Here is a 27,805-nt window from a genome sequence, read left to right on the forward strand (position 1 = left end):
ATAATACTGTTACTGAGATGCCCCGAAATCCACGGATCTAAATGGCCATATTATTACACAGAGTCATTCAGACATAAAATAGTCCACGCACAGCTGAAGGCATTTTGTTATTACTATGAAATGCATGTAACCTGATGCATTTGTCAATGTTGTGACCTCTCTTATGATTGGCTCGGGGCAGGGGAAAAACTTTATACAGGGCCTTGACTGGGAATAAAGAAGAAAGATGTTAGGCCGCCTTAAGCCCGCGAACAAGCAGGATCTCTGCCTCTGGCTCCCACAGAAAATCTGTGCCTTACCTGTAGGGTTAGTGATTGTGTCCTACCCATTTTTATCTATATAGTATTTCTTACTCAATGTTCTAAGATACACTTGAGGGAACAGAAGGCAAGCTGAAGACCCCACCATGGGATATATAGGGCATTTCCTCAGGCACTCCTGGCTGCCCTAAAACAAAGGAAAGGAAAAACAAATAGTTAACTTACAGAGATCACAATCCTCCAAGACGTGAGTCTCCCTCAGTTAACAAAAGTCTTAGCAATTTACATTTCTATCAATGGCCTAGCTTGAGAAGGAAATGTAGATACAATTAAATGTCCTTATAACCTGGAGCCCATTGACAGATACTTGAACGGGGCAGAATATACTGTTCCTCCAGGAAGCTCCCAACTATCTTAATGTTAATACCTTGCTAGAGGGAAAAACAACCCTAACTTGACAATGGCAAGGCCTCTTAAGGGCAGCCTAACATCTTTCCCGTGAGTCTCCTTGAACATGAAAATCCTTTGAAACCTCCCTCTTCCTTACCTCTCCCAACCCCATAGTATATAACCAGCCACCCCTACCAACCCCGGTGCAGCAGCTCTTTCGGCCCCCACGCTTTAATAAAACCACCATTTTGCACCAAAGACATCTCAAGAATTCTTTCTTGGTCATCGCTCCAGACCTTACCCCACTGAACCTCCCCTATATTCCAAAACCCAATACACTCAATTCTATTGAGAAAACGGACACATTTTAGCACCTTTTAATACAAATTTTTTTGTTTTAAGTACTTGGAAATAATGCATTTACAGTTAAATACTATAGATATCACTGAATGCACCTTTTGGAAATTATGTTTCTTTGTCACTTTTAGAAGCTATTGTGAGCCACTGGCATTTGGAAGATACTTTCAAATAGCTGAATGGTCTTTGTGTATTTATCATGTAACTTAAGTAACTCCTTTGCCTTTTATTACCACTGAAACAGTGGTATGTTGAAGCCCTAACCCCCAAGTGACTTTTTAAAGAGCTAGGGCTTTTAAAGAGGTAATTAAATGAGGTCATTAGGGTGGGGTCCTACTCTATTAGAACTGGCTTCCTTTTAAGAGGAATAGACACCAACACCAGGAGGAAAAGGCCATGTGAGGACACAGCTAGAAGGTGGCTATCCACAAGCCAAGGAGACAGACCATGTATCACCAAAGCTGTTGACACCTTCGTCTTCAACTTCCAGCATATAGAACTGTGAGAAAGTAAATTTCTGTTATTTAAGCGAACCAATCTATGGTAGTTTGTTATGTTGTTATGGTGGTGGTGCTAACACAGCTCTCATTTAATGTGCTCTCTTCACCAAATACATAAATAACAAGGCTCAAAATATAGAGTTAAGGGGACACAATTGATACAATTCTAAAAATGCTACAAAAGTATAAATCAGCTTTTTCTTTTTTAAAGATATTATTTCTTTATTTATTTGACAGAGAGCACAAGTAGGCAGAGCGGCAGGCAGAGGGAAAGGGAGAAGCAGGCTCTCCGCTGACCAGGGAACCCGATGCAGGGCTCGATCCCAGGACCCTGGGATCATGACTTGAGCCAAAGGCAGCCGCTTAACCAACTGAGCCACCCAGGCACCCCTAAATCCGCTTTTTTAAAAATTGGAGGGATTGGGGCGCCTGGGTGGCTCAGTCGTTGGGCGTCTGCCTTCGGCTTGGGTCGTGGTCCTGGGGTCCTGGGATCGAGTCCCGCATTGGGCTCCCTGCTCAGCGGGAGGCCTGCTTCTCCCTCTCCCACTCCCCCTGCTTGTGTTCCCTTTCTCGCTGTGTCTCTGTAAAAAAAAAAAAAAAAAAAAAAAAGGAGGGATTTAGTTTGGCGGTTCTACATTTATTAAATGTAGAGTTTAATAAAATAAAATGCATTTATTTCCATTGAGGCTTAGTATTTTGCATCATGAATAATGCTGATTATTTATCCAGCCTGATTAAACCCTCATAGACACATCATCTGGCCTAAGAAAAGTTCTGATCGGGGTGCCTGGGTGGCTCAGTCGTTAAGTGTCTGCCTTCGGCTCAGGTCATGGTCTCAGGGTCCTGGGATCGAGCCCCGCATCGGACTTCCTGCTTGGCAGGAAGCCTGCATCTCCCTCTCCCACTCCCACACCCCCTGCTTGTGTTCCCTCTCTCGCTGTGTCTGTCAAGTAAATAAAATCTTAAAAAAAAAAAAAAAAATTCTCTCTCCCTCTGTCCCTTCCTGCCGCTACTCTCTCTCTCTAAAATAAATAAAATTATCAAGGATGTTCATGTTTTCCATACACTATAAGCAATCCGAAGCAGAGTTACTATCATTATTATTCAATTTTGAGTCAAAATGTCCTGGAAGATTAAATGGTATAAAATGAGAGCCTGCAAATATATAAATTTGACTAAATAAATGATAGGATGTTCTACAGGGGACTTATAGCCCACAAACGACATTTGGAACATTTGTTTTTTTGCCCAGCAGGCAAAACAAAACGGAGACCTGGGCGTCACTGCTAAAGCATGAAGGGACGGAATGTCAGGGAGCCTGAAGACACCAGTGCAGAGGTGTTCATCAGACCATGGTGTGGCTTTACAATCAGGGTTATATAAAAATATAAAGTAGAAGACAGAGTAAAAGGAGATAAACATCCACCACGATGAGAATTGTGCTCAGGGCTCTGGCCTCATGGGAAGGTCTAGGGAAAGGTGGTTGCTGGGAATTTGATGGCCTTGCTGCCTGTGCCACTGCAGGTCAGAAATCATGGAGCCACTTGGCAGGCCACGAAGTTGGCACGTGTGTTAATGAAGACCAATATGAATGTGTATACTGGAACAGTACATTTTTCTGGAATGTCTGAAAGTCAGTATCTATGAATATTTTTGTGTAGTTGTTTTTCCTCTTTCTTGGTCTAGTTCATTCATAGCAATAAAGGAATTTAGCAGGATTTACAGGACCCAGCAGAGGAAACAGCAAAACCCAGTGCACTTTGGGGACATCATTCTTAGCTCCACCCAACTCAAAATACTGGGGCAAAGCTTACTGTCCTGGAAGCCATCTGAGAGCAGGTAGTGCTGAGACAGATCCTTCTGGCCCTCTGTGAAAATAAAGGACAAGTTTATGTCCAACATCACCTAGAAAATATTTCCTTCCAAAGCTGTCATGGTCTTAAGGAACTCCTTAGAGAGAAGGGCTAAGGAGTTGGCAAAGACAAATTGTTTAACCAAATCTCTTGACAATAATCTCCCCATCATTGCTACTCAGTCTCTTTGAGTCTGTTTTATAAAATATCTTTATAAAAAGTATCTTTATAAATCTTTATAAAAAATAATCTTTATAAACCAAATAAAATTGGACACATTAAAACAATTACACTTTCACTCTTCCAACCCGTACACTTCTTCTACCTTTTAGTTCGTAATTTGGGGAGCTTCCTAGATATGATCTGAAACTGGCCCCCATACACGGAGGACAGAGGTAGACCACTCCACATTGATAGGTGGCAGGTTTAAGCATGAGAACTTAACATGTGAAGCTTATCTTGGGTGACTGAAAGATGAATAGATCTCTGCCACTGCCCGCCAGAATCTTGAAGTTTATATAGAAGCCTTAACTGGGTTCAGTTGCATAAACCATCCAGATGGTATCAACAGCACCTTACTATCTCAAGGCTGTGTCCTTGGGCAGCTTCTAGTGCAGGGAAGGCAAGCAAAATGGACATTCCAAGGACAGGGTAAGGGTTAAGAAGCCTCTGATTGCCCAGGTCCATCTCTTGCATCAACCAGTGGTCATGTCTTCCTGATGACTTCCTCTAATACTACCACCTCATTCATACCTGAAATACACACACACACACACACACGTACATATATAACACACGTATTTATGTATATGTGTATATATGTATGCATGTATGCATATATATTTTTTATATTATTTCAGGGTTGGTGTGGGAACACCCTCTTTCGTTGGAACTATTGGTGCAGAATGTAGTTGGTGTCATGAAGTGGGATTTGCTAGACCAGTGCTTGCTCATGGAAACATGTGGTTTGGGAAGAGAAAGGAGGAGAGAGTTGTAGATAAATAACCTTTGATTTCATGGTGATGACCGTGGTGGTGACCGTGATGTGGAGCAGTAGCTGTGCTGTAATCGGTTACTAAAGATAAAACTTACCAATAGAATTCAGAGATGGATCCAACTCCTGGGGAGTTGGTTCACTGGATGCATAAGTGCAAACCAATGAGAAACAGGCTAAATATTCACAACTAAACTAAAAGGAGAATGCTGGGTCAAACTTCGTTGCTAGACCAAGCTCATATTTCAGTGAGTCTGAGCTCTGCCCACAGGCCTCAAACCAGTCTCCCAAGGAATAAACTGTGCAGGGATAAAGTAATTCTAAGATCTCTGGTCACCAAGATGTTCGTCATCATGGTTGAGGGGCAAACCAAGAAACTTGAAATGAGGGGGCGTAATATGAAGTTCTTTCACTTTATAGATTGGTATTACCAGAACCTTTACTGAAATGTATTATGAGAGTAAATAATTTGGGGGCTATGTCTTTGGCTTTAAATGCTGCAGAATGGAAGAGATGTTTATGTTGATACGTGATCCATGGCTCACTGAAATAATCACAGATGGCTGTATGTGATTGAGACACACAGAAGGTAGTCCTTAGGGGAAAGCCAACTGGTAGACCGGAATAAAAGTTACTGAAAGGTGTGTTAATCCTGAGAAGGGGTCTGTTTCCCCCTACAAATGCCAAATGGAGCAACCCAGATGAAGCAGCTGATATGCTTGGTATGCAAGCCATGTGGGCCTGACTCTATGACTGGGGTACTCACACACTGAATATGCCTGTTACCCAGGTCATGGCAATTGCTGTGGTTAAGGGACCCCTTTCACATGGGCACTCCATACAGCCTACTGCTGTAAAACCAAAGGACAGTTCAGGAAGCCTAATCAGAATGCTGTTTCTGGGACGCCTGGGTGGCTCAGTCAGTTAAGCGTCTGCCTTTGTCTAAGGTCATGATCCCAGAGTCCTGGGATCGAGTCCAACATCGGCTACTTGTTCAGCAGGGAGCCTACTGTTCTGTTTGTGCACGCTCTCTCTCTCTTGTTCACTCTCTCTTTCAAATAAATAAAATCTTAAAAACAAAGAAAACCAAAATGCTGTTTCAGCTTCCCCTCATGGGTCCAGAGCCTGATGGATTCCCTGGGGAATTCTACCAAATATTCAAGAAATAATACCTATTTTCCTGAAGCTTTTTCAAAAAATAGAAACAGAAGGAAAGCTTCCAGACTCATTCTATGAGGCCAGCATTACCTTAATCCCCAAACCAGGCAAAGACCCCATCAAAAAGAATTTCAGGGTGCCTGGGTGGCTCAGTTGGTTAAGCGACTGCCTTCGGCTCAGGTCATGATCCTGGAGTCCCTGGATCGAGTCCCGCATCGGGCTCCCTGCTCGGCGGGGAGCCTGCTTCTCCCCCTGACCCTCCCCCCTCTCATGTGCTCTCTCTCTCTCTCATTCTGTCTCAAATAAATAAATAAAAATCTTTAAAAAAAAAAAAAAAAAAAAAAAAAAAAAAAAGAATTTCAGACCAATAAACCTGATGAACAAAATCCTAGCTAATAAGATCCAACAATACATTAAAAGGATCATCCACCACGACCAACTGGGATTTATCCCCTGGATGCAAGGGTGGCTCAACATTCGCAAACCAATGTGACAGAACAGATTAATAAGAGGAGAGAGAGGAACCATATGGTCCTCTCAATTGATACAACCTTGGCCTCTAACTCTGATGTTGGCATTGCAGGCTCCAAGGGGCAAGTGAATAACTGACAGTGGAACCTCAGAAGCAGCTGCCCAGTCCTTCATCGGACCGGTGTGTGTGTGTCAAGGTCACACAGCTATGGAAAGAGAGGCTGCACTGGGACCTGGCATATTTGACTTCCGACCTGGCTCTTTCCAGAGCTCGGTGCTGCCTCCTATGGGAAAAAAAATGGAGCAGGGAGAGAGATGCCACTTGGAGAGGTGAGCCCTTACCTAGCAAGACCAGGAGCCCAAAGGTCTCTGGCACACATCCAGGTACTGGATCCTCTGGGCTGTGTGCAGCCGACCAGAGCTGAAGTCATAAACACCTGAAAAAGTAAAACTAAGGCATCATATTGACCTTCGGGTTGGCTGTCACTCCATTGCTAATGAAGATGCAGAGATCCAACTCTGAATCACCCAGGCTTCTTCAGGTTCCAGCTCTGTGCTGGGCACAAGGAGGCTGATGCAGCCCTTGTACATAATGCTACTGTGGCTGAGAGAAAAGGGGAGGCACTGGAGACGAAAATGGCTTTCCATGAGGACTGTGGGGGCAGAGGGCAAGTAGGAAAATGGTCATGATGGTAATTCCAATGAGAATAGCAGCGACAGTACCTCCTTTGTCCTTGCTATACCCTCCCCTGGGCTGAGGGCTTCAGGAGCTGTGCTAAAGGGATTAAACATACCCAGGTCTGGAGCTAGTCATTCAGGTTTGAATGCAGTTTCTGGAATCCAATGCTTGTCTCTTATATGACACCTTGGGGAACCAACTGCATCTTTCTGACCCTGGACTTCCCTAGAAATAAAATAATCATTCCCATTCCCACCTCCTCAGGTTGCTGTGAGAATTAGAAAAGATGCTCACAACGCAAACCCTGGAGTCCTGACACTGGTAAGTGCTCAGGGTGTGAGTCTTAGTAATCCTCACAGGGGCCAAGGTAAGCACCATCATCACCTCCATATCAGTCAGGGAGCTGAGGCATAAGGAGCAATGGCAAGTTGCCCAGATTCTGAGGTGGAGAAGCCCCACCTCCCCCACAGGTGGGTCAGCAGGTTCTAAGAAGCCCCATTTCTTTCTCAAACACACCCAGGGGTAGAGAGCCTTTAGGGCATTGGGGAAACAAAATTGCTTGGCCCAAGGATGTTGTTGCTAGCAGAGGCTGGAGTTGCCCAGGCCTAGAGAGGCCACAGGTGCAGCCACTGCAGAGTGAATGGGTACCTCAGCTCTTAATCTCTTCCAAACACTATGGAGCAGCCTGCACCTTACAACCCTTTTACACAGGAGGAACCTGAGGCCCACAGAGGGTGGGTGGTTTCCCTGCATGTCCTGGGGATCTGGGATTCCAGCGCAGGCTGCCTGGACCCAGGGCTTGGAGATCCTGATTAGTGCCTTATTTTTCCTCTCTGTTGGGCTTTGGGAATCAAAAAACACCTTCTCCATCCTGAGTCTATCTGGTGCCCCCAGAGCCCTGCTTCAACCCACCAACCTCCATAATGATAGGCCAGGAAAATGGGTGAACACTACAAAGCAAGGATTTATTGTATTATTAAATGTCTAGACTTTAGAAAGCAAAGAAGACATCAATAATGTAGATTAAAAGTGTGTATGTGTCCATTACATTATGCATAGCATAAAAAAAACTGAAAACAATGAAAACATACACTTCCAGTATTAAAAATGATTCCATAAGGAAAAGAAGCCACAAAATGAGTGAAATTCCAACATATATCTTTGTTGTTTCACATCCTTTTGTAAAAGGAGAATAATCAAAATTCACAGAATAGGCAGAAGATATGAACAGACATTTTAGCAAAAATATAGATAGCAAATGCACATCTGAAAAAAATGCTCATTGTGACTCCTTAGGGAAATGCAGTTAAAACACTAAGACAGCACTACACAGTTTTTTAAAAAGAGTTAAAATTAAGAACAACTGACCAAACTAAACCATTCACTAGGATGTGGAGGAAATGCAACTCTCATACACTGCTGGTAAGAATACAAAAAGATATAATAATTTAGATCACAATTTGCTAATTTCTTTAAGTTAAAACATTTATCTACCCTACGAATCAGACTTTCCACTCTGAGTTATTGACAAAAGGTAAGTGAAACACATATCCATATAATTACACAAATGTTTGAACCAACTTTATTTTCCATAGGTGAAAATTAGAAATACCCACATGTCCATAAACAAATTAATGAGTAAACTAATAGTGCTATCAAAGATAAGAATATTTCTCAGCCAAAAAACAGGAACAAAAAACGAGCTACTTCTATACCACTGATGCATCTACAATTATTTATGCAACATAAAAGTAGGAGGAAAAAAACCTTTGACTCCTACTATATAAATTATAGAAAATACAGTTTTCTATTATAACGGAAAGTAAATCAATAGTGACTTGGAGGGCTGGGAAGGCAGGTAGAGAAATTATTAAAGGACATGAGGTAAATATGCAGTGACACATATGATCACTATCATGACTATGATGTTCCAGGTTCATAAGTACATCAAAACTTACAGAAGACTACATTTCCAGTATATACAGTTTATTACATGTAAATTATAACTTAATAAAGCTTTTCAAAATGATTCAAAATAAGAAACCTCTGTCCAACTCTTTTTGGAAAATAGGTTTTGCAACCCTACATTCACCACACATTCTCGCCCTATGGAGGCCAGTTTTGCTCAGTGAAAGCAAAGATAGTGATCAGTGAAGGACTTTCCGCCAGAGTCAAAAGGACTGCTGGCTGGGTCACAAAAGCCACATCCCTGGACTTCAGATCCCCCTTTTCTCCATCTGTTTTCCTGCCCGTGCAGCAATGGTCTTGAGGTGAACATCACTGAGAGGATACAGGAATCCAAAAAAACCTTTCCATTATTTGCAATGACAGTGACATAAACTATAAAAGATAACCATACCTGGAAGTCCACAGATTGGTGTACACACCCGCTCCACAGCCCCTGTTGCAGAATCATTTGTGGGTGCACTTTTAGAAGAGGCACATTCCATCTGGTTGGCTGTGGTCTCCTCCACTCCCTATGAAGCCAATGTTTCTGTAGCAGTTGTGGTTTCCCCTGAACCTTATGGCCTTACAACCAATGACCATCACCTACAGATATGTGGACATCAGGGCATATGGCTCTTTGCCGGACCTGGGGAAGGGGTTCCCCTCAACAGTGCTGACATCCCCCATGATATCCTCTGTGAACAAGGGAAAGAATTCATGCTGCTCCCAGAAGCACCTGAGGTTCTCACACCTGATCCTCCTCGGGGTGACCTCTGAGACTCCTCAACCTCATAGCATCCAGTCTCAAATGAGGACCAGAAAACCCTGCAGTCTTTCCTAGGAGGCCATGGGCAGTACAAATTTGGCAAAAACTGGTAAGCTACTTTCTGCCACTGTACTGTCCCCTCGAGGCACAGAAAGTTGGAGACCCACCCCAATGAATGTTGTTCACCCCTTCATGCTTGTAGACCTCAAAATATTTATAAAGCACCATACATGGTAAATAGAACACCCAAGATTAAAGAGGACTTAAACAATAAGGACTTGTTATTATTCAAACCAAACCAGTAGGAGCTAGCAGTTGTTGAGTTAGTGACTTGGAAGCTGGAAAAATTAATCACAAATATCTCCAGAGACCATGTCCCTGCAAATGGTGGTCCTTCTCTGTCAGCTGAACTCGTATGTTCTTTAGGACTACATGGGTCAGGTCCATGCCAATTAGTCAGAAAAAAGTAAATTTGGGTCCCCCTAAGGACTCAGGTTACTCCTAATTTCCTCCAACAAATGAGAATAGAAGTCAGCTTCCCTGAGCACAGTGGGGTGATGACTGAAGCATGTTGTGGAGACTTGCCAGGTGGTAGAAATACAAAGCTCTGGCCATAGACTGGCAGTGACATAAATCTGGAAAGAGCCCTGGGCAGTTTAGAAAATGCAACATAGCCACACATGCTTCCACATAACTGAAGCTTAAGGGAAATCATTCTACTATTGGCATTTGGATGTGGTATATTGAATTCAGACAAATGGTGCCTCACAAAGAGTTTCCTCTGGTGTCATTACATTGAACAAGGAAACTACATTTTCTACCCACCTAAGGCCTTTCTCCAGTGTGAACTCTCCGATGCTGAGAAAGATTAGATTTTCGGCTAAAAGATTTCCCACATTCACTGCAGTCGTAAGGCCTCTCTCCTGTGTGAACTCTCTGATGATAATGTAGCGTAGAACGAGAGGTAAAAGATTTCCCACACTCACTGCACTCAAAAGGCCTTTCTCCTGTGTGAACTCTCCGGTGAATAATGAGGTGAATTCTTTGGGTAAAGGATTTCCCACATTCGCTGCACTCATGCGGCCTTTCACCTGTGTGAACTCTGCGATGTCGAATCAGTATGGAGCTATTGGTAAAAGATTTCCCACACTCACTACACTCATAAGGCCTTTCTCCAGTGTGAACTCTCTGATGATAACCAAGGGCAGAGACAGAAGTAAAAGATTTCCCACATTCACTGCACTCGTAAGGCCTTTCTCCAGTGTGAACTCTCCGGTGTTTAGAGAGGTATGAATTCTGACTAAAGGATCTCCCACAATCACTACATTCATAAGGCTTTTCTCCAGTGTGAACTCTCTGGTGTTGATTCAACTGGGAACTATCCCTAAAAGATTTCCCACATTCACTGCAGTCAAAAGGCCTTTCTCCTGTGTGAACTCTCTGATGACAACGGAGGGCGGAGGTAGAGGTAAAAGACTTCTCACATTCTCTGCACTCGTAAGGCCTTTCTCCAATGTGAACTTTCTGATGATAACGGAGAGCAGAGCCAGACGTGAATGATTTTCCACATTCATTGCACTCATAAGGCCTTTCTCCTGTGTGAACTCTCTGGTGTATATTGAGGTGATTTCTTTGGGTAAATGATTTCCCACACTCACTGCACTCATAAGGCCTTTCTCCTGTGTGAACTCTACGGTGTCGAATAAGTATCGGTCCATTGGTAAAAGATTTCCCACATTCGCTACACTCATAAGGTTTTTCTCCAGTGTGAACTCTCTGATGATAACAGAGGGCAGAGCCAGAGGTAAAAGATTTTCCACATTCACTACATTCATAAGGCCTTTCTCCTGTGTGAACTCTCTGGTGTTGAGAGAGGTAAGATTTGTGGCTAAAAGATTTCCCACATTCACTGCATTCATAAGGCCTTTCTCCTGTGTGAACTCTTCGGTGTATAATAAGATGATTTATTTGGGTAAAAGATTTCCCACAATCATTACACTCATATGGTCTTTCTCCTGTGTGAATTCTCTGATGATAACGGAGGCCAGAGCTAGAGGTAAAAGACTTCCCACATTCACTACATTTATAAGGTTTTTCTCCAGTGTGAATTCTCTGATGATAACGGAGTGCAGAGCTAGAAGTAAAAGATTTCCCACATTCACTACATTCATAAGGCCTTTCTCCTGTGTGTACTCTCCAGTGTTCAATGAGATCAGATTTTCGTCTAAAAGATTTCCCACATTCAGTGCACTCGTAACTCATTTCTCCAGCGTGAACTGTACGTTGTTGAATAAGGATGGAGCTCTGGCTAAAAGACTGAGCACATACACGGCACACGTAACAATGTTCTCCAGTGTGACTTCTCTGAGGATGAATGAGGACAAATTTTTGGCTAAAGGATTTCCCACATTTGCTGCATTTGTACTGCCTTGGCCCAGTATGAATTCTTCGATGCTGACTGAGGGTTGAGCTTCCCCTAAAGGATTTTCCACAGTCACTACACACATGAAGCCTGTCACCATTGTGGACTCTCTGATGAATCATAAGTGAGGACTTGTACCTGAATGTTTTTCCACATTCAGGGCACACAAAACACTGTCTTCCAGTGTGGACATCCTGGTCCTGAACAAGTGTGTGTTTGGGACCAACGGCTTTCTTGCATTCCTCCCAGGTGCGATGACTTTTTATGCTTTGAAAAGTCATCCCAGACTCAGTGATTTTATTCTCCCCAGTATGAGTGGCCTGTTGTTGATGTTCTGAGGTGGCCAGGAAATCCTTCTCAACCTCACAGGTTAAGGGCTTTCCTGAATCATGGAAATTGCTGCTCTTCACAAATGAAGCCCTGTCCACACTGCTTCTGAAGGGTTTTTCTCCCATGTGCCATTTCTCATGCTGTTGAAGGTTTGCACTAGAATAAATCTGTTTCACACATGCCCCATACTTGAACAGCTTCTGGCTGTTTTGTTTTCCCTGGTGCCCAACCAAGTTGAAAATCTCTCTTAAGACTGAACCACACATCTCACAGGGGTGGGTCTTCTGGGAAGACCAAGGTTCCTTTGGAGTCCTGGCCTGTGACACACCTACAGAAATGCTCTGTTCAAAGGGTACCTCCGCAGCCTCTGTTTGACAGGAGCAACCTGAACACAAAGAAACACTTGTGAAGTACACAATGACTTTATTGGACCCAATTACGACTATACAAATGAAAACCAAAAATGAACAGAGTAACTATTCTTATGTCAAACAAAGTAGACTTTAAAGTCAAAAACTATCATAAGAGACAAAAAAGGTCTCTATAAAATGATAAAGAAGTCAATTCATCAAGATGCTATAACAATAACAAGTATATATGTACCCAATATCCAAGCACCAAAATATATTAAGCAAATACTAACAGAAATAGACAGCAATGCAACAACAGTAGAAGACTTCAATAACCCATTATCAACAATGGACAGATTATCCAGACAGAAAATCAATAAGGAGATGTTGGATTTGAGCCGCACTTATACCAAAGGCACCTAACAGACATATACCGAGGATGCCATCCAACTGCAGCAGAATATACATTCTTCTCAAGTACACATGGAACATTCTCTAGGACTCTCTCACATGTTAGGTCATGAAACTTTTTTTTTTTTTAAGATTCTATCCATTTATTTGAGAGAGAGTGAGAGCACGAGAGGAGAGAGGATCAGAGGGAGAAGCAGACTCCCTGCTAAGTGGGGAGCCCGATGCAGGACTCAATCCTGGGACTCCGGGATCATGACCCAAGCCGAAGGTAGATGTTTAACTGACTGAGCCACCCAGCCAGCCCCCCCCCCTTTTTAAGCTTTTAATTATTTATTTGGGCTGCCTGGGTGACTCAGTCACGTAAGTGTCTGCCTTCAGCTCAGGTCATGATCCCAGGGTCCTGCAATCGAGTCCTGCATCAGGCTCCCTGCTCACTGGGGAAGTCTGCTTCTCCCTCAATCCTTCCCCCCCTGCTCATGATCTCTCTCTCTCTCTCTCAGATAAATTAAGACTTTATTTATTTATTTGAGAGAGAGAGGGAAAGAAAGCACAGGCAGGGGGAGGGGCAGAGGGAGAAGCAGGCTCCCAGCCAAGCAGGGGTTTGATCCCAGGACTCTGGGATCATGACCTGAGCTGAAGGCAGATGCTTAACCAGCTGAGCCACCCAGGCACGCCATGTAACAATTCTTTTTTTTTTTAAAGATTTTATTTATTTATTTGAGACAGAGAGAATGAGAGACAGAGAGCATGAGAGGGAGGAGGGTCAGAGGGAGAAGCAGACTCCCTGCCGAGCAGGGAGCCCGATGCGGGACTCGATCCCGGGACTCCAGGATCATGACCTGAGCCGAAGGCAGTTGCTTAACCAACTGAGCCACCCAGGCGCCCGCCATGAAACAATTCTTAACATTTAAGAAGACTAACATCATATCAAGTATCTTTTCCAAGTACATGGCACGAAACTAGAAATCATTAACAGAAGGAAAGCTGGAAAATATCACAAACATGTGGAATCTAAACAGCATTCTTCTGAACAAACAATGGGTCAAAGAAGAAATTGAAAAATCTATGTAGGCAAATGAAAATAGAAATGTAACACATTAAAACGGGATGCAAGAAAATAAGTTATAAGAGGAAAGTTTATACCAATAAATGTCTACATTAAGAAAAAAGAAAAATCTCAAATAAAGAACTTAATACCTCAACGTATGAGAAAAAGAACAAAATAAGGTCAAAGCAGAAAGAAGCAAATAAGAAAGACCAGAGCAGAAACAAATGAAATAGACATGAGAAAAACAATAGAAAAAGATCCATGAAACTAAGAGTTGGGTTTTTGAGAAGATACACGAATTGACAAACCTTTAGTTAGACTAAGAAAAAAAGAAGGACTCAACCTCAGAAATGAAAGAGGAAACATCACAATTGATACTGCAGGGATACAAGCTATCAAGAGACTACAACGAACAATTATATGCCAACAAATTGGATAACCTAGAATGGATAAATTCACAGAAACATACAAACTACCAAACCAAAAAAAGCAAGCAAGCAAGCAAGCAAGCAAGCAGGCGCCTGGGTGGCTCAGTCGTTAAGCGTCTGCCTTCGGCTCAGGCCATGGTCCCAGGGTCCTGGGATGAGCCCCATGTTGGGCTCCCTGCTCGGCGGGAAGCCTGCTTCTCCCTCTCCCACTCCCCCCTGCTTGTGTTCCCTCTCTCGTTGTGTCTCTCTCTCTGTCAAATAAATAAATAAAATCTTAAAAAAAAAAAAAAAAAAAGAAAGAAAGAAACATACAACCTGACAATACTGAATAATGAAACAGAAAATGTGAATAGACTCATAACTGGTAAGGAGAAAATCTCCCACAAAGAAAAGCCCAGGACCAGACAGAATCACAAGGAATCCGACTACATATTTAAAGAGTTAACACCATCCTTTTTTTTTTTTTTAAAGATGTATTTATTTTAAAGAGAGACAGACCAGAGCATGAGCAGGGGGAGGGGCAGAGGGAGAAGGAAAGAGAGAATCTCAAGCTGACTCTTCACTGAGCATGGAGCCCCAGGCCAAGCTGAATCTCACCACCCTGAGATCATGACCTGAGCTGAAATCAACAGTCAGATGCTCAACAGACTGAGATGCACAGGCATCCCCACTATCCTTCTTAAAGTCTTCCAAACAACTGAAGGGGGAAGACTTACAAACTCACTTTGTAAGGCCAGCATTACCCTGATATCAGAGGCATTTAAGGACAACGCAAGAGAAGAAAATTACAGGCCAATATCCCTGATGAACATAAATGCAAAACTCTTAAAAAAAAAAAAAATCCTTGCAAACCAAATCCCAAAGCACATTACAAGCATCATATACTACAAGCAATCAGGATTTATCCCTGAGATGCAAGGATAGTTCAACATGTGTAAATCAATACACATGATACACCACCATAACTGAATAACAGTTTAAAGGGTAAAAATCATATAGCCATATCAATAGATGCAGAAAAAGCATCTGGCAAAATTCAATATGCCTTCATGATAAAAAAATCACCAACAAATTAGATATATAAGCAAACAACCTCAATATATCTGACAGCCCCACAGCTAACATCATATTCAATGATCAAAAGCTAAAAGTTTCCCTCTCCCTGCCACCCTTGCCCCCAGCCTGTGGCATCAGGAACAAGACAAGATGCCCACTCTCTCCACTTTTATTCAACATAGCAATGGAAATCCTAGCCCTGAGTAATTAAGGAAGAAAAATAAATAAAAGGCATTCAAATCAGAATGGAAGAAGTAAAATTATCTGTTTGCAGGTGACATAATCTTACATATAGAAAACTATAAAGAATCCACCAAAACACTGGGACGCCTGGGTGATTCATATGGTTAAGTGTCTGCCTTCAGCTCAAGTCATGATTCCAGGGTCCTGGGATGGAGTCCCACACTGGGCTCCTTGCTCAGCAGGGAGCCTGCTTCTCCTTCTGCCTGCCATTCTCCCTGCTTATGCTCGGTCTCTGGCAAACAAATAAAATCTTAAAAAAAAAAAAATCTATCAAGCAATGTTCCATCTTAAAAAAAAAAAAAAAGAATCTACCAAAACACTATTAAATAAATGAATTCAGTAAAGTTGCAGGATTTAAAAAATTAATATACAGAACTAAGCTGCATTTATATACACCAATAATAAATTATCTGAAAAAAAATTGAGAAAACAATCCCACTTAAGATAACATCAAAAAGAATAAAATACTCAAAGAAATTTAACCTAGGAGGTGAAAGATCTATATCCTAAAAATTGTAAGAAACTGATGAAAGAAAGTGAAGAGAGATGGAAAGATATCCAATGTTCTTGGATTGGAAGAATATTGTTAAAATGTCCATTTTACTCACAGCAATCTGCCCAGCGCAATCTACAGATTCAATGCAATCCATAACAAAATTCCACTGACGTTTTTCACAGAAATAGAAAACAGTCCTAAAATTTGTATGGAACCACAGAGAACTCCAAACAGCCAAAGCAATCTTGAAAAAGAACAAAGCTGGAGACACCACACTTCTTGATTTCAAAATATTCCAAAGCTATAATAATCAAAACAGTATGGTACTAGCATAAAAACAGACCAATGGAACAGAATAGAGAGCCCAGAAATAAACCCAGGCACACATGGTCAACCAATCTTTGACAAGGACACCAAAAACACACAGTGAGGAAAGGACAGTCTCTTCAATAAATAATGATGGGAAAACTGGATATCCGCATGGAGAAAGAAAAAAAGGGGACCTCCACCCTGGGTCTTAAAATAAGAGGGAAGGTGTGGGGAAAACTTGGCCAAGCCCGCCAGCTAGTTTGGGAAGCTAGACCAGCTGCCGGTGAGTGTGGACATTCTGGGCATACATCCACTCCCCGCCCCAAGTCTTCCATATGTATTTTGGGGGACCAGCAGCACTGTGATGAGGCCAAGGCTGTGGATATTCTCCATATAGACACTGAGGCGCTGAAGAAACTCAACAAGAATTTAAAAAACTATTCAAGAAGCTGGCCAAGAAATATGATGCATTTTTGCCTTCAGAATCTTGGATCAAGCAGATCCCAGAAACCCTGGGCTGAGGCCTGCATAAGGCTGACAAGTTCCCTTCCTTGCTGACTCATAATGAGAACAGGTGGCCAAAGTGAATGAAGTTAAGTCCACCAGCAAACTCCAGACGAAGAAGGTCCTGTGTCTGGCAGTGGCTACTGGCCATATGAAGATGACAGATGATGAGCTTGTGCACAACATCCACTTAACTATCAATTTCCTGGTGTCAAGGCTCAAGAAGAACTGGCAGAACATCTGAGCTTTATACATTAAGAGCACCATGGGCAAGCCCCAGAGCCTTTACTAAGACACAGCTTAATAAATCCTAGTGCTACCAATAAAAAAAAGAAGAAAAAAGGAAACTGGACCCTTATCTTACACCACTCACAAAAATTAACTTGAATTGGAGTAAGAACTTAAACATAAGGCCTGAAACTATAAAACTTTTATTATTTTTTTAAGATTTATTTGAGAGCCAGCAGTGCACGCACATGCTGAAGTGAGGGGGGGGAGGGGGAGAGGGAAAGAAAATTCAGACTCCCTGCCAAGCACGGAGCCCAACACAGGGCTCAATTCCACAACCCATAAGGTCACGACCTGAGCCAAAACCAAGAGGCAGACGCCCAACCAACTGAGCCGCCCAGGTGCCCCTGAAATTATAAACTTTTAGAAGAAAACACGGGAAAAAAACTCCTTGACACTGGTGTTGCCAATGATTTTTTGGATATGGCACCAACAGCAAAGGCAACAAAAGCGAAAATAAACCAGTGGAACTGTATCAAACCAAAAACCTCTGCATGGCAAGGAGACGACAAAATGAAAAGGCAACCTAAGGAATAGGAGAAAGTATCTGCAAAAGATCTGACAGGAGGTTAACATCCAGAATATATAAAGAACTCATAAAACTCAACAACAGGGGCGCCTGGGTGGCTCAGTCGTTAAGCTCAGGTCATGGTCCCAGGGTCCTGGAATCGAGTCCCGCCTCCGGCTCCCTGCCCAGCGGGGAGTCTGCTTCTCCCTCTGCCCCTCCCCCGCTTGTGTTTTCTCTCACTGTCAAGTAAACAAAATCTTAAAACATCCTCAACAATAACAACAAAACCAAATAATGCAATTAAAAATAGGCAAAGGACCTAAATAAACATTTATCCAAAGACACAGAAATGGCGAACATGTACGTGAAAAGATGCTCAACATCACTAATATCAGAAAAATGCAAATCTACTTTTTTAAAGATTTTATTTACTTGAGAGAGAGAGAGAACACAAGCAGGGGGAGGGGCAGAGGGAGAGGGAAAAGCAGACACCCCCGCTGAGCAGGAAGCCCTACGCCAGGCTCGATCCCAGGACCCTGAGATCATGACCTGAGCCAAAGGCAGATACTTAACCACTTAACCGAATGAGCCACCGAGGCGCCCCAGAAAAATGCAAATCTAAATCACAATATCACCTCACACCTATTAGGATGGCTATTATCAAAAAGCAAGAGATAACTGCTGGTGAAGAATGTGAAGAAAAGAAACCCTTATATACAGTTGGTAAGCTAAATTGGTATAGACAGGGGCACCTGGGTGGCTCAGTTGGTTAAGCGACTGCCTTCGGCTCAGGTCATGATCCTGGAGTCCCGGGATCGAGTCCCGCATAGGGCTCCCTGCTCGGCGGGGAGTCTGCTTCTCCCTCTGACCCTCCCCCCTCTCATTCTCTCTGTTTCTCATTCTCTCTCTCTCAAATAAATAAAATCTTTAAAAAAAAAAAAAAGATTATTTTTGGGGCACCTGGGTGGCTCAGTTGGTTAATCGACTGCCTTTGGCTCAGGTCATGATCCTGGAGTCCCGGGATTGAGTCCCGCATCGGGCTCCCTGCTTGGCGGGGAGTCTGCTTCTCCCTCTGACCCTCCCCCCTCTCATGTGCTCTCTCTCTCATTCTCTCTCTCTCATATAAATAAATAAAATCTTTTAAAATAAATAAATAAATAAAATCTTTAAAAAAAAGATTTTTATTTATTTATTTAACAGAGAGAGAAAGAGAGAGAGAGAAAGAGCACAAACAGGGGGAACGGCAGGCAGAGGGAGAATCAGGCTTCCTGCATGAGCAGGGAGCCTGATGCGGGGCTCGATCCCAGGACTCTGGAATCATGACCTGAGCTGAAGGCAGCGGTTTAACCAACTGAGCCACCCAGGCGCCCCCAGAATGGAAGATCTTTAAAAAATTAAAAATAGGGGTGCGTGGCTGGCTCAGTCCAAAGAACATGCGACTCTTTATCTCTGGATTGTGTTTGAGCCCCATGTAGGCTATAGAGATTACTTAAAAATAATTTAAAAATCTTAAAAAAAATTAAAAATGAACTACAATATGGTTCAACAATTCTACTTCTCTGTACATGTCCAAAGGAAATGAAATCAGTATGTCGCAGAGATATTTGCACCCCCGTTTACTGCATTATTCACAATAGCCAAGGAATGAAAACAACCTAAGTATCTTTCTATGGATGAATGATAAATAAAGCCTGGTATATATACACAATGGAGTATTATTCAGCTATAAAAAAGGAAATCATGCATTTATGACAACATGGATAAACTTGGAGGACAAAATGCAAAGTGAAGTAAGTCAGCAAGACAAAATACCATATGGTATCACTTCTATGTGGAATTAAAAAAAAAAAAAGGCTGTCTCCACCGCCAGCGTGGCCAGGGTCACTCGCCTCCCTCCCACACACCTGGGGCCGGCCAGATGGCACCTGCAAGGCCGCTCCCACTGCGGACCCAGCGAGGGAGCAGGCTCTGTGTGCTCTGTGCCAAGGAGCGGTGGGATGCAGGCCAGGCCACCACCACCGAGCTCCCGGCACTTGGAGGCGGCGCCCAGGCCGGCTCCATTTTGTGAGGGGAGCCGGATGGGGGCACTGGCCCGGGCCCTGTCCCTGGCGTCCCCGACCCTGCGCTCTTGGCCAGGCTGCCTCACGGAGTCCCCAGGGGTGCCCCCCTCCCGCGGCTCTCCGGCCCACCGGCCTGCTCGAGGGGGCGTGGCAGGGCAGCTTCGTCTGCCCTGGTGCCCCAGGTGGGTGGGTGGCCGGCAGGCGTTGGGCGCCAGCCCAGGGTCTGGGTGGGTGAGTCAGGGCATGCGTGCCAGGGGTGGCTGCCCTGCACTGGCGGTACTGACAGCCGGCTGGCGCGGGCGGCGGGGCCAGGGCCAGGGCCAGCCCAAGCACCTTCGTGGGGAGGAAGCGAGGTGCCCAGGAGGAAGGAGTGGATTTGGTTTCCCCGCAGTCTGGCTTGCACATAAAGAATGCACCCATCTGGCGGCTTGCAGTCCCTGGACTTGCAAGGTTGAAATTGGGCAAAGATTAGACTCCTTTTTAGAAAGGTGTTCCTGAACACCACTGACAACACAGTTCTGACAGTACTTCATGACCACGGGTGGCGACAGTGCTCCAACTAGGCATCTCTGCGGACTACATGGGAGGAAGCCACCATGTGATACAGCCTCGTGGTGATACTGAGGACGGCATGAATGATCATGAAGACACAAATGGTTCAAAAGAAAGTTTCAGAGAACAAGATATCTATTTTCCAATTGCAAATGTAGCAAGGATAATGAAAAATGCCATACCTCAAACGGGAAAGATTGTAAAAGATGTCAAAGACTATGTTCAACAATGTGTGAGTTCATCAGCTTTGTAACATCTGAAGCAAGTGAAAAATGCCATCAAGAGAAACGGAGGACAATCAAGAGAGAAGACACTCTCTTTGCCATGCTGACCTTATGCTCTGACAGTTACGTGGAACCTCTAAAATTATACCTTCAGAAATTCAGAGAGGCTAGGAAAGGAGAGAAAGGAATTGGTGCAACAGTCACAGCTACAGATGGACTAAGTGAAGAACTTACAGAGGAGGCATTTACTAACCAGTTACCAGCTGGCTTAATAATTGCAGAGGGTCAACAACAAAATGTTATGGTTTATACAATGTCATATCAACAGATTTCTGGTGTTCAACAGATTCAGTTTTCATGATCTGAAGATAACGGTGGCATGGGGAGTGGAGAGAAGCAAAAGAGTCTGTACAATTCTGGGGCGCCTGGGTGGCTCAGTCGTTAAGCGTCTGCCTTCGGCTCAGGTCATGATCCCAGGGTCCTGGGATCGAGCCCCACATCGGGCTCCCTGCTCGGCGGGAAGTCTGCTTCTCCCTCTCCCACTCCCTCTGCTTGTGTTCCCTCTCTCGCTGTGTCTCTCTCTGTCAAATAAATAAGATCTTAAAAAAAAAAAAAAAAAAAGAGAGAGTCTGTACAATTCTGGAAACAGAGACATTAGAAGGAAGTGACTGGGGAAGAGATGCCTCTTTGTGTATTAAATAGCTGTACTGCAGCTTCCTGATGCTTGACTAATTGAGCTGTTAATTCTGACTTGAGAATCTTTTTCCTGAATGATTTTAAAGAAAAATTTGAATTTTAAAGGTATTAAAATATTTTTTTGTACAAAAAAAAAGTTCAACCCACAGAAACAGAGAGTAGAATGGCAGGGGCTGGGGACTACAGGAAACAGGGAGATACTGGTCAGTTACAAGCTGATTAAGTTCTGTGAATCTAATGTATAGCATAGTGATTACAGTTAATAATGCTGAGTTGTATACTTGAATTGCTAAGAGAATAGATCTTAAGTGTTTTTACACACCCAAAAAAGGTAAATACGTAAAGTGATCGATATGTTAAGTTGTTTGAATGTATGAATGTAATACATTCATAATGTATATCAATATCAAGTCATAATACTGTATACTTTAAAAATAAATATATACAATATTATTTGTCAATTACATCTCAATAAAGCTGATAAAAAGAAAAAAGGAAAGAAATCAGAACACTATACACACAACAGTACAGGATAGTCTTAAAAAAACAGTCCATGGTCCAGGTAGGTAATGACCATGATAATATCTGCAATTCCCAGCATAGGGAAGCACAATGAAATGTCAGATAAAAAAAGGAAACAAAACCAGGGACACAAAACTAACACAGACCTAGAGAGATGACCTGGCCAGGGAGAGGACAAACAAGATGCCATCCACCAGCCTCACTGCAAGACTACTGAACTCAAATTCTTCCTCTGAGGGTTCAGTACAGACAGTACTGGGCCTCTGGGGAGAAAAGAGGGAGGTGCAGAAACACAGCCCTACCAAAGACAGCAACTACCCAAGAAACTGTTGAAGCAAGCAGTACTTACGGTCCACATGTTAAAAAGGACAGAGCACCCCCTGGGAAAAGAGGAGCATGGGGTAATGCAAAACCTAGTTTACACCACTGGGGAGGGGGAGGGTCTTACCCAGTGAGGATATAAGTGCAAAGTTCTCCAGCATCACATTCAGGTACAGGCATCTCTGAGTCTCATTAAGGAGACCCCATTCCTCCTGGGAGAAGTACACAGCAACATCCTCAAAGGTCACGCCACCCTATCAAGAATGGGATGGATAAAACCATGAACATTCTCTGAAAACCCACACTCCATCTCCCATACATCTACTCCACATTTATCCTCTTCCGGAGCTCCCCACCCCAGAGGAGGTACCAGGCCTTAGAGCCACTGATGGCTGTTCTCTCCTCATGATCCCATTCATCACTATATTCAGCCCTCAGCAACAACAGGCAGGGGGGCAGATAAATGTCATGTAAGCTTTGGGCCTGGTCTGCAGGGCCCCATCTCTCCTACCAAGCAATTCCCCTACAGCTCACAGATTGTACATACAAGAAATAGCCACGTGGGCTCATGCTTCACCCTGAGGTTCCCAATACCAGGGCCCCAGGGCCCTCAGCTCATACTTACTCTCCCTGTGTGCATATCATTCAGTAGACCAAACCTCTCTCACATCTTCAGATCCCTCAAATGCATTCCCAAAGCTTTGTCATCTCTGTGCCCCACACCACAGGCATGTCCCTGGACTCACCCATGCACTGGGCACATGGCATCCAGAGTGCTTGAAAATTTCAAACATGATCTAGTACAGCCCCTGTCCTTTGATGGATCCCACTGACAAAGAAAGCCCCAAATGCTGCTTTGAAGGCCTGCCCATCTACCTGTGGCCTTTGCTTCAATATTGTCACCCAGAACCACAAGTAAATTTCAGATACCCGTGACCCTCTGATACTTCTGTGCTTCCCTTCCTGTCCCACAGCAGCACTAACCCTCCTTTCTCCACTTAACCTTCATTAAAAGCACATCAAAACCCCATTGGTCTCCGTGCCAGGCACAGTGACCCTCACAAATGAACAAATTTCCCCAGACCTTATCCACCAGCAAGACTGAAACACCACAGATGCCATAAAAGCTCACCACAAAATTCTGGTGAATCTGTACAGTAGTGAATAAACAACAGGCCTGGCCTCACTATCATCTTGATTCACTTACTACTCTGTCTACATAGCCCTCTCATGTCCACTCATCCCAGGGAAGTCTTGGCCACCTGCCAGATCATCCTCTCTCCCATGTGGCTTCTACTATCAGAGTTCTCCCTTGGCATGCACCCTCTTCTTTCTAACCCACTAACAGCATTACCACCACAACACCACAACCTGCACAACCCCTCCTATATGTGATCCAAATCTCCACCTTGGTCCACACAATAGCCATCACTTTTGGATGTCTCTATCCTGGACCTTTCCCCAGATTCCAGACCTGTGTGTCCAGCGGCCTATTTGATGCTTTTACTCAGTTCTCTGAAACTTCTCCAATTCTTAATAGGGCCAAAAACCTTAAGAAAATTCTCAGTGGAAATTAACCTACCACCGACTTTCCCATCCCAGTTGATGGACCTTCCATAGCTTCAGCTGCTAGGACCAAAAAACCTGAGATCCTCCCGGACTCCTCCTTTCTCTCCCTCACCTACAACATCCAAAAGTCTACGTGGCCCTTCTTAAAAAATGGACAAAAGTCCAACCCCTTCTTCTACCTCCACAGCCACCACTCCTACCCATTAACACTCATCTAGATTGTAGCAATTGCCTCCTCCTGGGCTCCCTGTCTCCTCCCTTAACCCCATAATCTGTTCTCCACTGTGCAGCCAGATGGAGCCTGTTAAGCCTGAGTATCACCAACTCTCTCCTCCTATCCAAACTTCCCATGACGTCCCTAACAGATGCCCAAGTTCTCAGGCAGCCCACATTACAGGCCTGATTCTTGATCTCCTGCTCTTTGTTCTTAATAGAAAGAATGAAGACCTGCTATTCCGTTTCTAACTCAGGCACGCCTCCAAGCATTTACACAAACTGGTAACTGTTCCTGAGATAACCTTCCACACCTGTTTACACTGGTTGACAAAACCGAGAACACCTCCACGTAACCCCTGGCCTGCACTCAGGACCCTGAACTTGGTGTATCTCGAAGGTCCCAGACCCAACAGCTGGGAAAATACGTCAAGGTTTCAGGTTACCGAAATCCCATCCACCAGAGAGGCGGTGCCAGCGCAAGCGAGGGACTGGGAGACCCTCTCCCTCCTTGTGTAGGTGCCGGAAGCGCTTTTTCAGCCTCCAGAAACTGTGGGAAGAAGGTGGTAACCGAGTGAGCTGTTAACGGACAAACCTCTGAGCCTCAGTGCTCCTCCTCCCAGCTCTATGACCTTGGACAAGAATTCAACTACCAGTGCCTGCTCGTCTTCATCACCCCCATCCCAACCTGTTCACTCTCTTGAACAGCTTTTGGAAAGCTGTTAACACCCTCACACTGACTGTGTCCCTCTTCCCTACCCGACCCCCCAGGGCCCCAGGAACGAAGGTACGGCACCTCGGCCCGCCGGTGCAGGCGCGACTCCGCCTCACGCGCTGTCCCCCGAGGGCAGAATGCTCCCGCCTCAGGCCCCCTGCAGCCTCCCTCCAGCGCCCCTCCAGCCTCTGCCCCCCTCCAGCCTCGGCCCCGGCCGCCCTCGGCCCGGAGCCCGCTCCCGCACGGGGCCCCCGCCCGCCGCCGCCTGCCTGTCCGACACCCGGCCGCGGCTCGAGCCTTCGGGTCTGGGTGGGGGGACGGCGGGGAGGGCCCGGGGGACGAGCGTTTACCTGAGCCCGGTCCCTGGGCGCGGCCGCCGCCATCGGACTCTGTGGGCGGAGCGGACCGGCGGTCCCCGTCCCGGTCCCGGCGCGGGGCAGCCCGGGCGGCGTCGCTGAGCAGCGGACCCAAGTCTGTGCGGCGGGGACAGCGCCTCCTCCCGCCCGTTCTCTGGTCGCGTCACCACAACCCACACCCGGAGCTCCGGAACCTCCGACCGGGTGAGAGAACCAGCGCGAGGCAGAAACGACCAGGACGATGAGGAGCGGAAGTCCCGCCCCGAGGCGATGCGCACGGTCGGAAATCCCCCATGTTGGCCCCTCATTGGCTCACGACTGCGCCCTCCCATCGCAGGGTCTTCTGGGAAATGTAGTAGCTGCGAAGGGTGTTCACAGTGTTCAACCAGAGGATGGTCCAGGCGGCAGCCGGGGAGGCTACTGGCGCTCCTGCGTCAAAGCGGGAGGGGTTTTGGTCGTTGTTAAACGCGGCTTACAGACGTTATTTCAACTCTAAAGCTCGGCCAGCTCCATGAGGATACAAGTATTGAGATGTCCCGAAATCCTCTATCTAAATGACATCTCATTCCACAGTGTCGTGCAGACATAAAAGAGTTCACACATAGCTGGAGACGTTATGGTATTGTTCTTCAAATGTACATGGCCTGAGGCGTTACTCGGTTTTGTATTAATGTGTTTATCGGGAAGAAGAAAAAAGACTCCACACGGGGCCTTAACAGAAGAGCAAGAAAAAGCATGTTAGGCTGCCCTGAAGTGGGCGGACAAACAGGATTTGTTTCTGGTTCCCACAGAAAACTTCTCCATTACCTGTGTCATCAGTAATTTTGACAATTGGAAGCAAAAATCAACAGAAGTGGAAGTAAAATTGGAAGCTCTATACTAAATCCTCTAAATTTTATAAAAAGCTAATTTGTAACTGTGAGGTCCACCCTCAGTGTGGAGTCTGCTGGGGATTCTCCCTCTTTCTCTGCCCCTCTTGCTCATGCTCTCTCTCTAAAGTAAATAAATAAATCTTGTTAAATAAGATTTTATTTTTAAGTAATCTCTACACCCAAGGTAAGACTGGAATCCACAATCCTGAGGTCAAAAGTCACATGCTTCACCGACTAGGCCAGCTAGGTGCCCTTGTATCCTTTTTAGAATAGTATCAATTGTGTCTCCTAACTGTATCTTTCTGGATGTCCAGCTTATTTATTTGGTGAGAACACACTGAATGACAATTTTGGTAGTCTACTGGGACAGCTCTAACAAAATATTATGGACTGAAGTAGCTTAAACAACAGAAATTGATTTTCTCACTGTTCTGGAAGCTGGAAGTTGAAGACGAAGGTGTCAACAGGTTTGGTTTCTCCTGAGGCCTCTCTCCTTGGCTTGTGGATGGCCATCTTCTTGTGCCCTCACAGGGCCTTTTCTTCCCTATGAACATACTCACAGGGTATGTTCTATTCTTCTTAGAAGGAAATCAGTCCTAATGAAGTAGTGCCCCACCCTTATGACTTCCTTTAACTTTAATTGCCTCTATGAATGCTCTTTCTCCTAATTCTGGCTTAGGACTTCAACATACTAATATTACACTAATAAATGTTTTAGTGGCAATGAACAGCAAATGACTTACTAAAGACGTGTAATAAAGAGGAAAAAGAGCAACTTTTTGAAAGTATCATCCAGGTGCCAATGGCTCACAATAATTACTAAAACTGACTTTGATAAAAACATAATTTCCAGGCGCCTGGGTGGCTCAGTTGGTTAAGCGACTGCCTTCGGCTCAGGTCATGATCCTGGAGTCCTGGGATCGAGTCCCGCATCGGGCTCCCTGCTCGGCAGGGAGTCTGCTTCTCCCTCTGACCCTCCTCCCTCTCATGCTCTCTGTCTCTCATTCTCTCTGTCTCAAATAAATTAAAAAACAAAAAAAAAACACATAATTTCCAAAAGCTTCCCACTAAATACTATAAATGCTTTTATTAAGATTTAAAACAAACAAAAACCTTCCAATTTAAAAAGTGGTAAAATGGAAAGTTTAATAAATTTATTCAAATACTTAAATTTTTATCATTAACAATACTATTTAAGGGGCACCTGGGTGGCTCAATCGGTTAAGGGTCTGCCTTCAGCTCAGGTCATGATCCCAGGGTCCTGTGATTGAGCCCCGCATTGGGCTCCCTGCTCAGCAGAGAGGCTGCTTCTCCCTCTTCCTCTGCCTGACACTCCCCCTGCTTGTGCTCTCTGTCAAATAAATAAATAAAATCTTAAAACAAAAAAACCCCTACTTATCCCACCTGATTAAGCCCTCACAAACCCATCATCTCCCTTACTAAAAGTTATGATCATTCTGATAGTTCAGGTGTCCTCTGATACTTGGTAGAAAAAGCCTCACCCACTATGCTTCTTTTCTCACCACTGTCCTCATCATACATTATACTATAAATACATTGATCTTCCTTCATTTCTTTGAATTCCACATGTGCCCTTCCAACTCAGAATAATATTCTCAGGTCTTTTTTTCTCCAAATGAAGCCTCCCCTCCCCCCTCCAACTATGCTTTGGTAATTAGAATGAATCTTTTAAGTGTCAGCATCAATTTCTAACCAGTAGTTTTAATTTTTAATTTTTTTAATTTTTTATTTTTTAAAGATTTTATTTATTTATTTGACAGAGACACAGCCAGAGAGGGAACACAAGCAGAGAACACAAGCAGGGGGAGTGGGAGAGGCAGAAGCAGGCTTCCTGCAGAGCAGAGAGCCTGATGTGGGGCTCGATCCCAGCACCCTGGGATCATGACCTGAGCCGAAGGCAGACGCTTAAAGACTGA

At 44.4% G+C, this 27,805-nt stretch overlaps 1 protein-coding gene and 2 pseudogenes across 2 annotated transcripts; 2 read left to right on the top strand and 1 right to left on the bottom strand.

The window, feature by feature from the left end:
* Positions 1-312: 312 nt before the first annotated feature.
* Positions 313-27,109, bottom strand: LOC123856166 (zinc finger protein 345-like). 2 transcript variants are annotated; one of them, XM_064580222.1, is made up of 5 exons: positions 26,296-27,109; positions 24,991-25,707; positions 22,271-22,397; positions 10,201-12,512; positions 313-447 (listed from the first exon to the last, which is right to left on the bottom strand). In XM_064580222.1, exons 2-4 carry the CDS (start codon positions 25,021-25,023, stop codon positions 10,201-10,203), a joined length of 2,472 nt encoding a protein of 823 aa, XP_064436292.1. In that variant the 5' UTR covers positions 25,024-25,707; positions 26,296-27,109; the 3' UTR covers positions 313-447. The 2 variants fall into 2 exon arrangements, with proteins under 2 accessions (XP_064436292.1, XP_064436291.1); XM_064580221.1 differs by lacking the exon at positions 313-447 and having other exon boundaries at positions 8,241-12,512; positions 26,296-27,107.
* Positions 16,640-17,264, top strand: LOC123855966 (large ribosomal subunit protein uL1-like; annotated as a pseudogene).
* On the top strand, positions 20,430-20,992 carry LOC123855967 (nuclear transcription factor Y subunit beta-like; annotated as a pseudogene).
* Positions 27,110-27,805: the final 696 nt, after the last annotated feature.

Source organism: Mirounga angustirostris, unplaced genomic scaffold, assembly GCF_029215605.1.
Source record: "Mirounga angustirostris isolate CCGP_5_RB_7025 unplaced genomic scaffold, mMirAng1.0.hap1 SCAF_16, whole genome shotgun sequence".
NCBI lineage: Eukaryota > Metazoa > Chordata > Mammalia > Carnivora > Phocidae > Mirounga > Mirounga angustirostris.

Excerpts from the sequence above, each read along its gene's own strand:
- LOC123856166 (XM_064580222.1), bottom strand. The coding sequence starts at position 25,023 with ATGGCGGCGGCCGCGCCCAGGGACCGGGCTCAG. Across the intron at positions 22,398-24,990 it reads CGCCCAGGGACCGGGCTCAG|GGTGGCGTGACCTTTGAGGA; the intron begins GTAAACGCTCGT and ends CATTCTTGATAG. Across the intron at positions 12,513-22,270 it reads TGCACTTATATCCTCACTGG|GTTGCTCCTGTCAAACAGAG; the intron begins GTAAGACCCTCC and ends CTTTGTGTTCAG.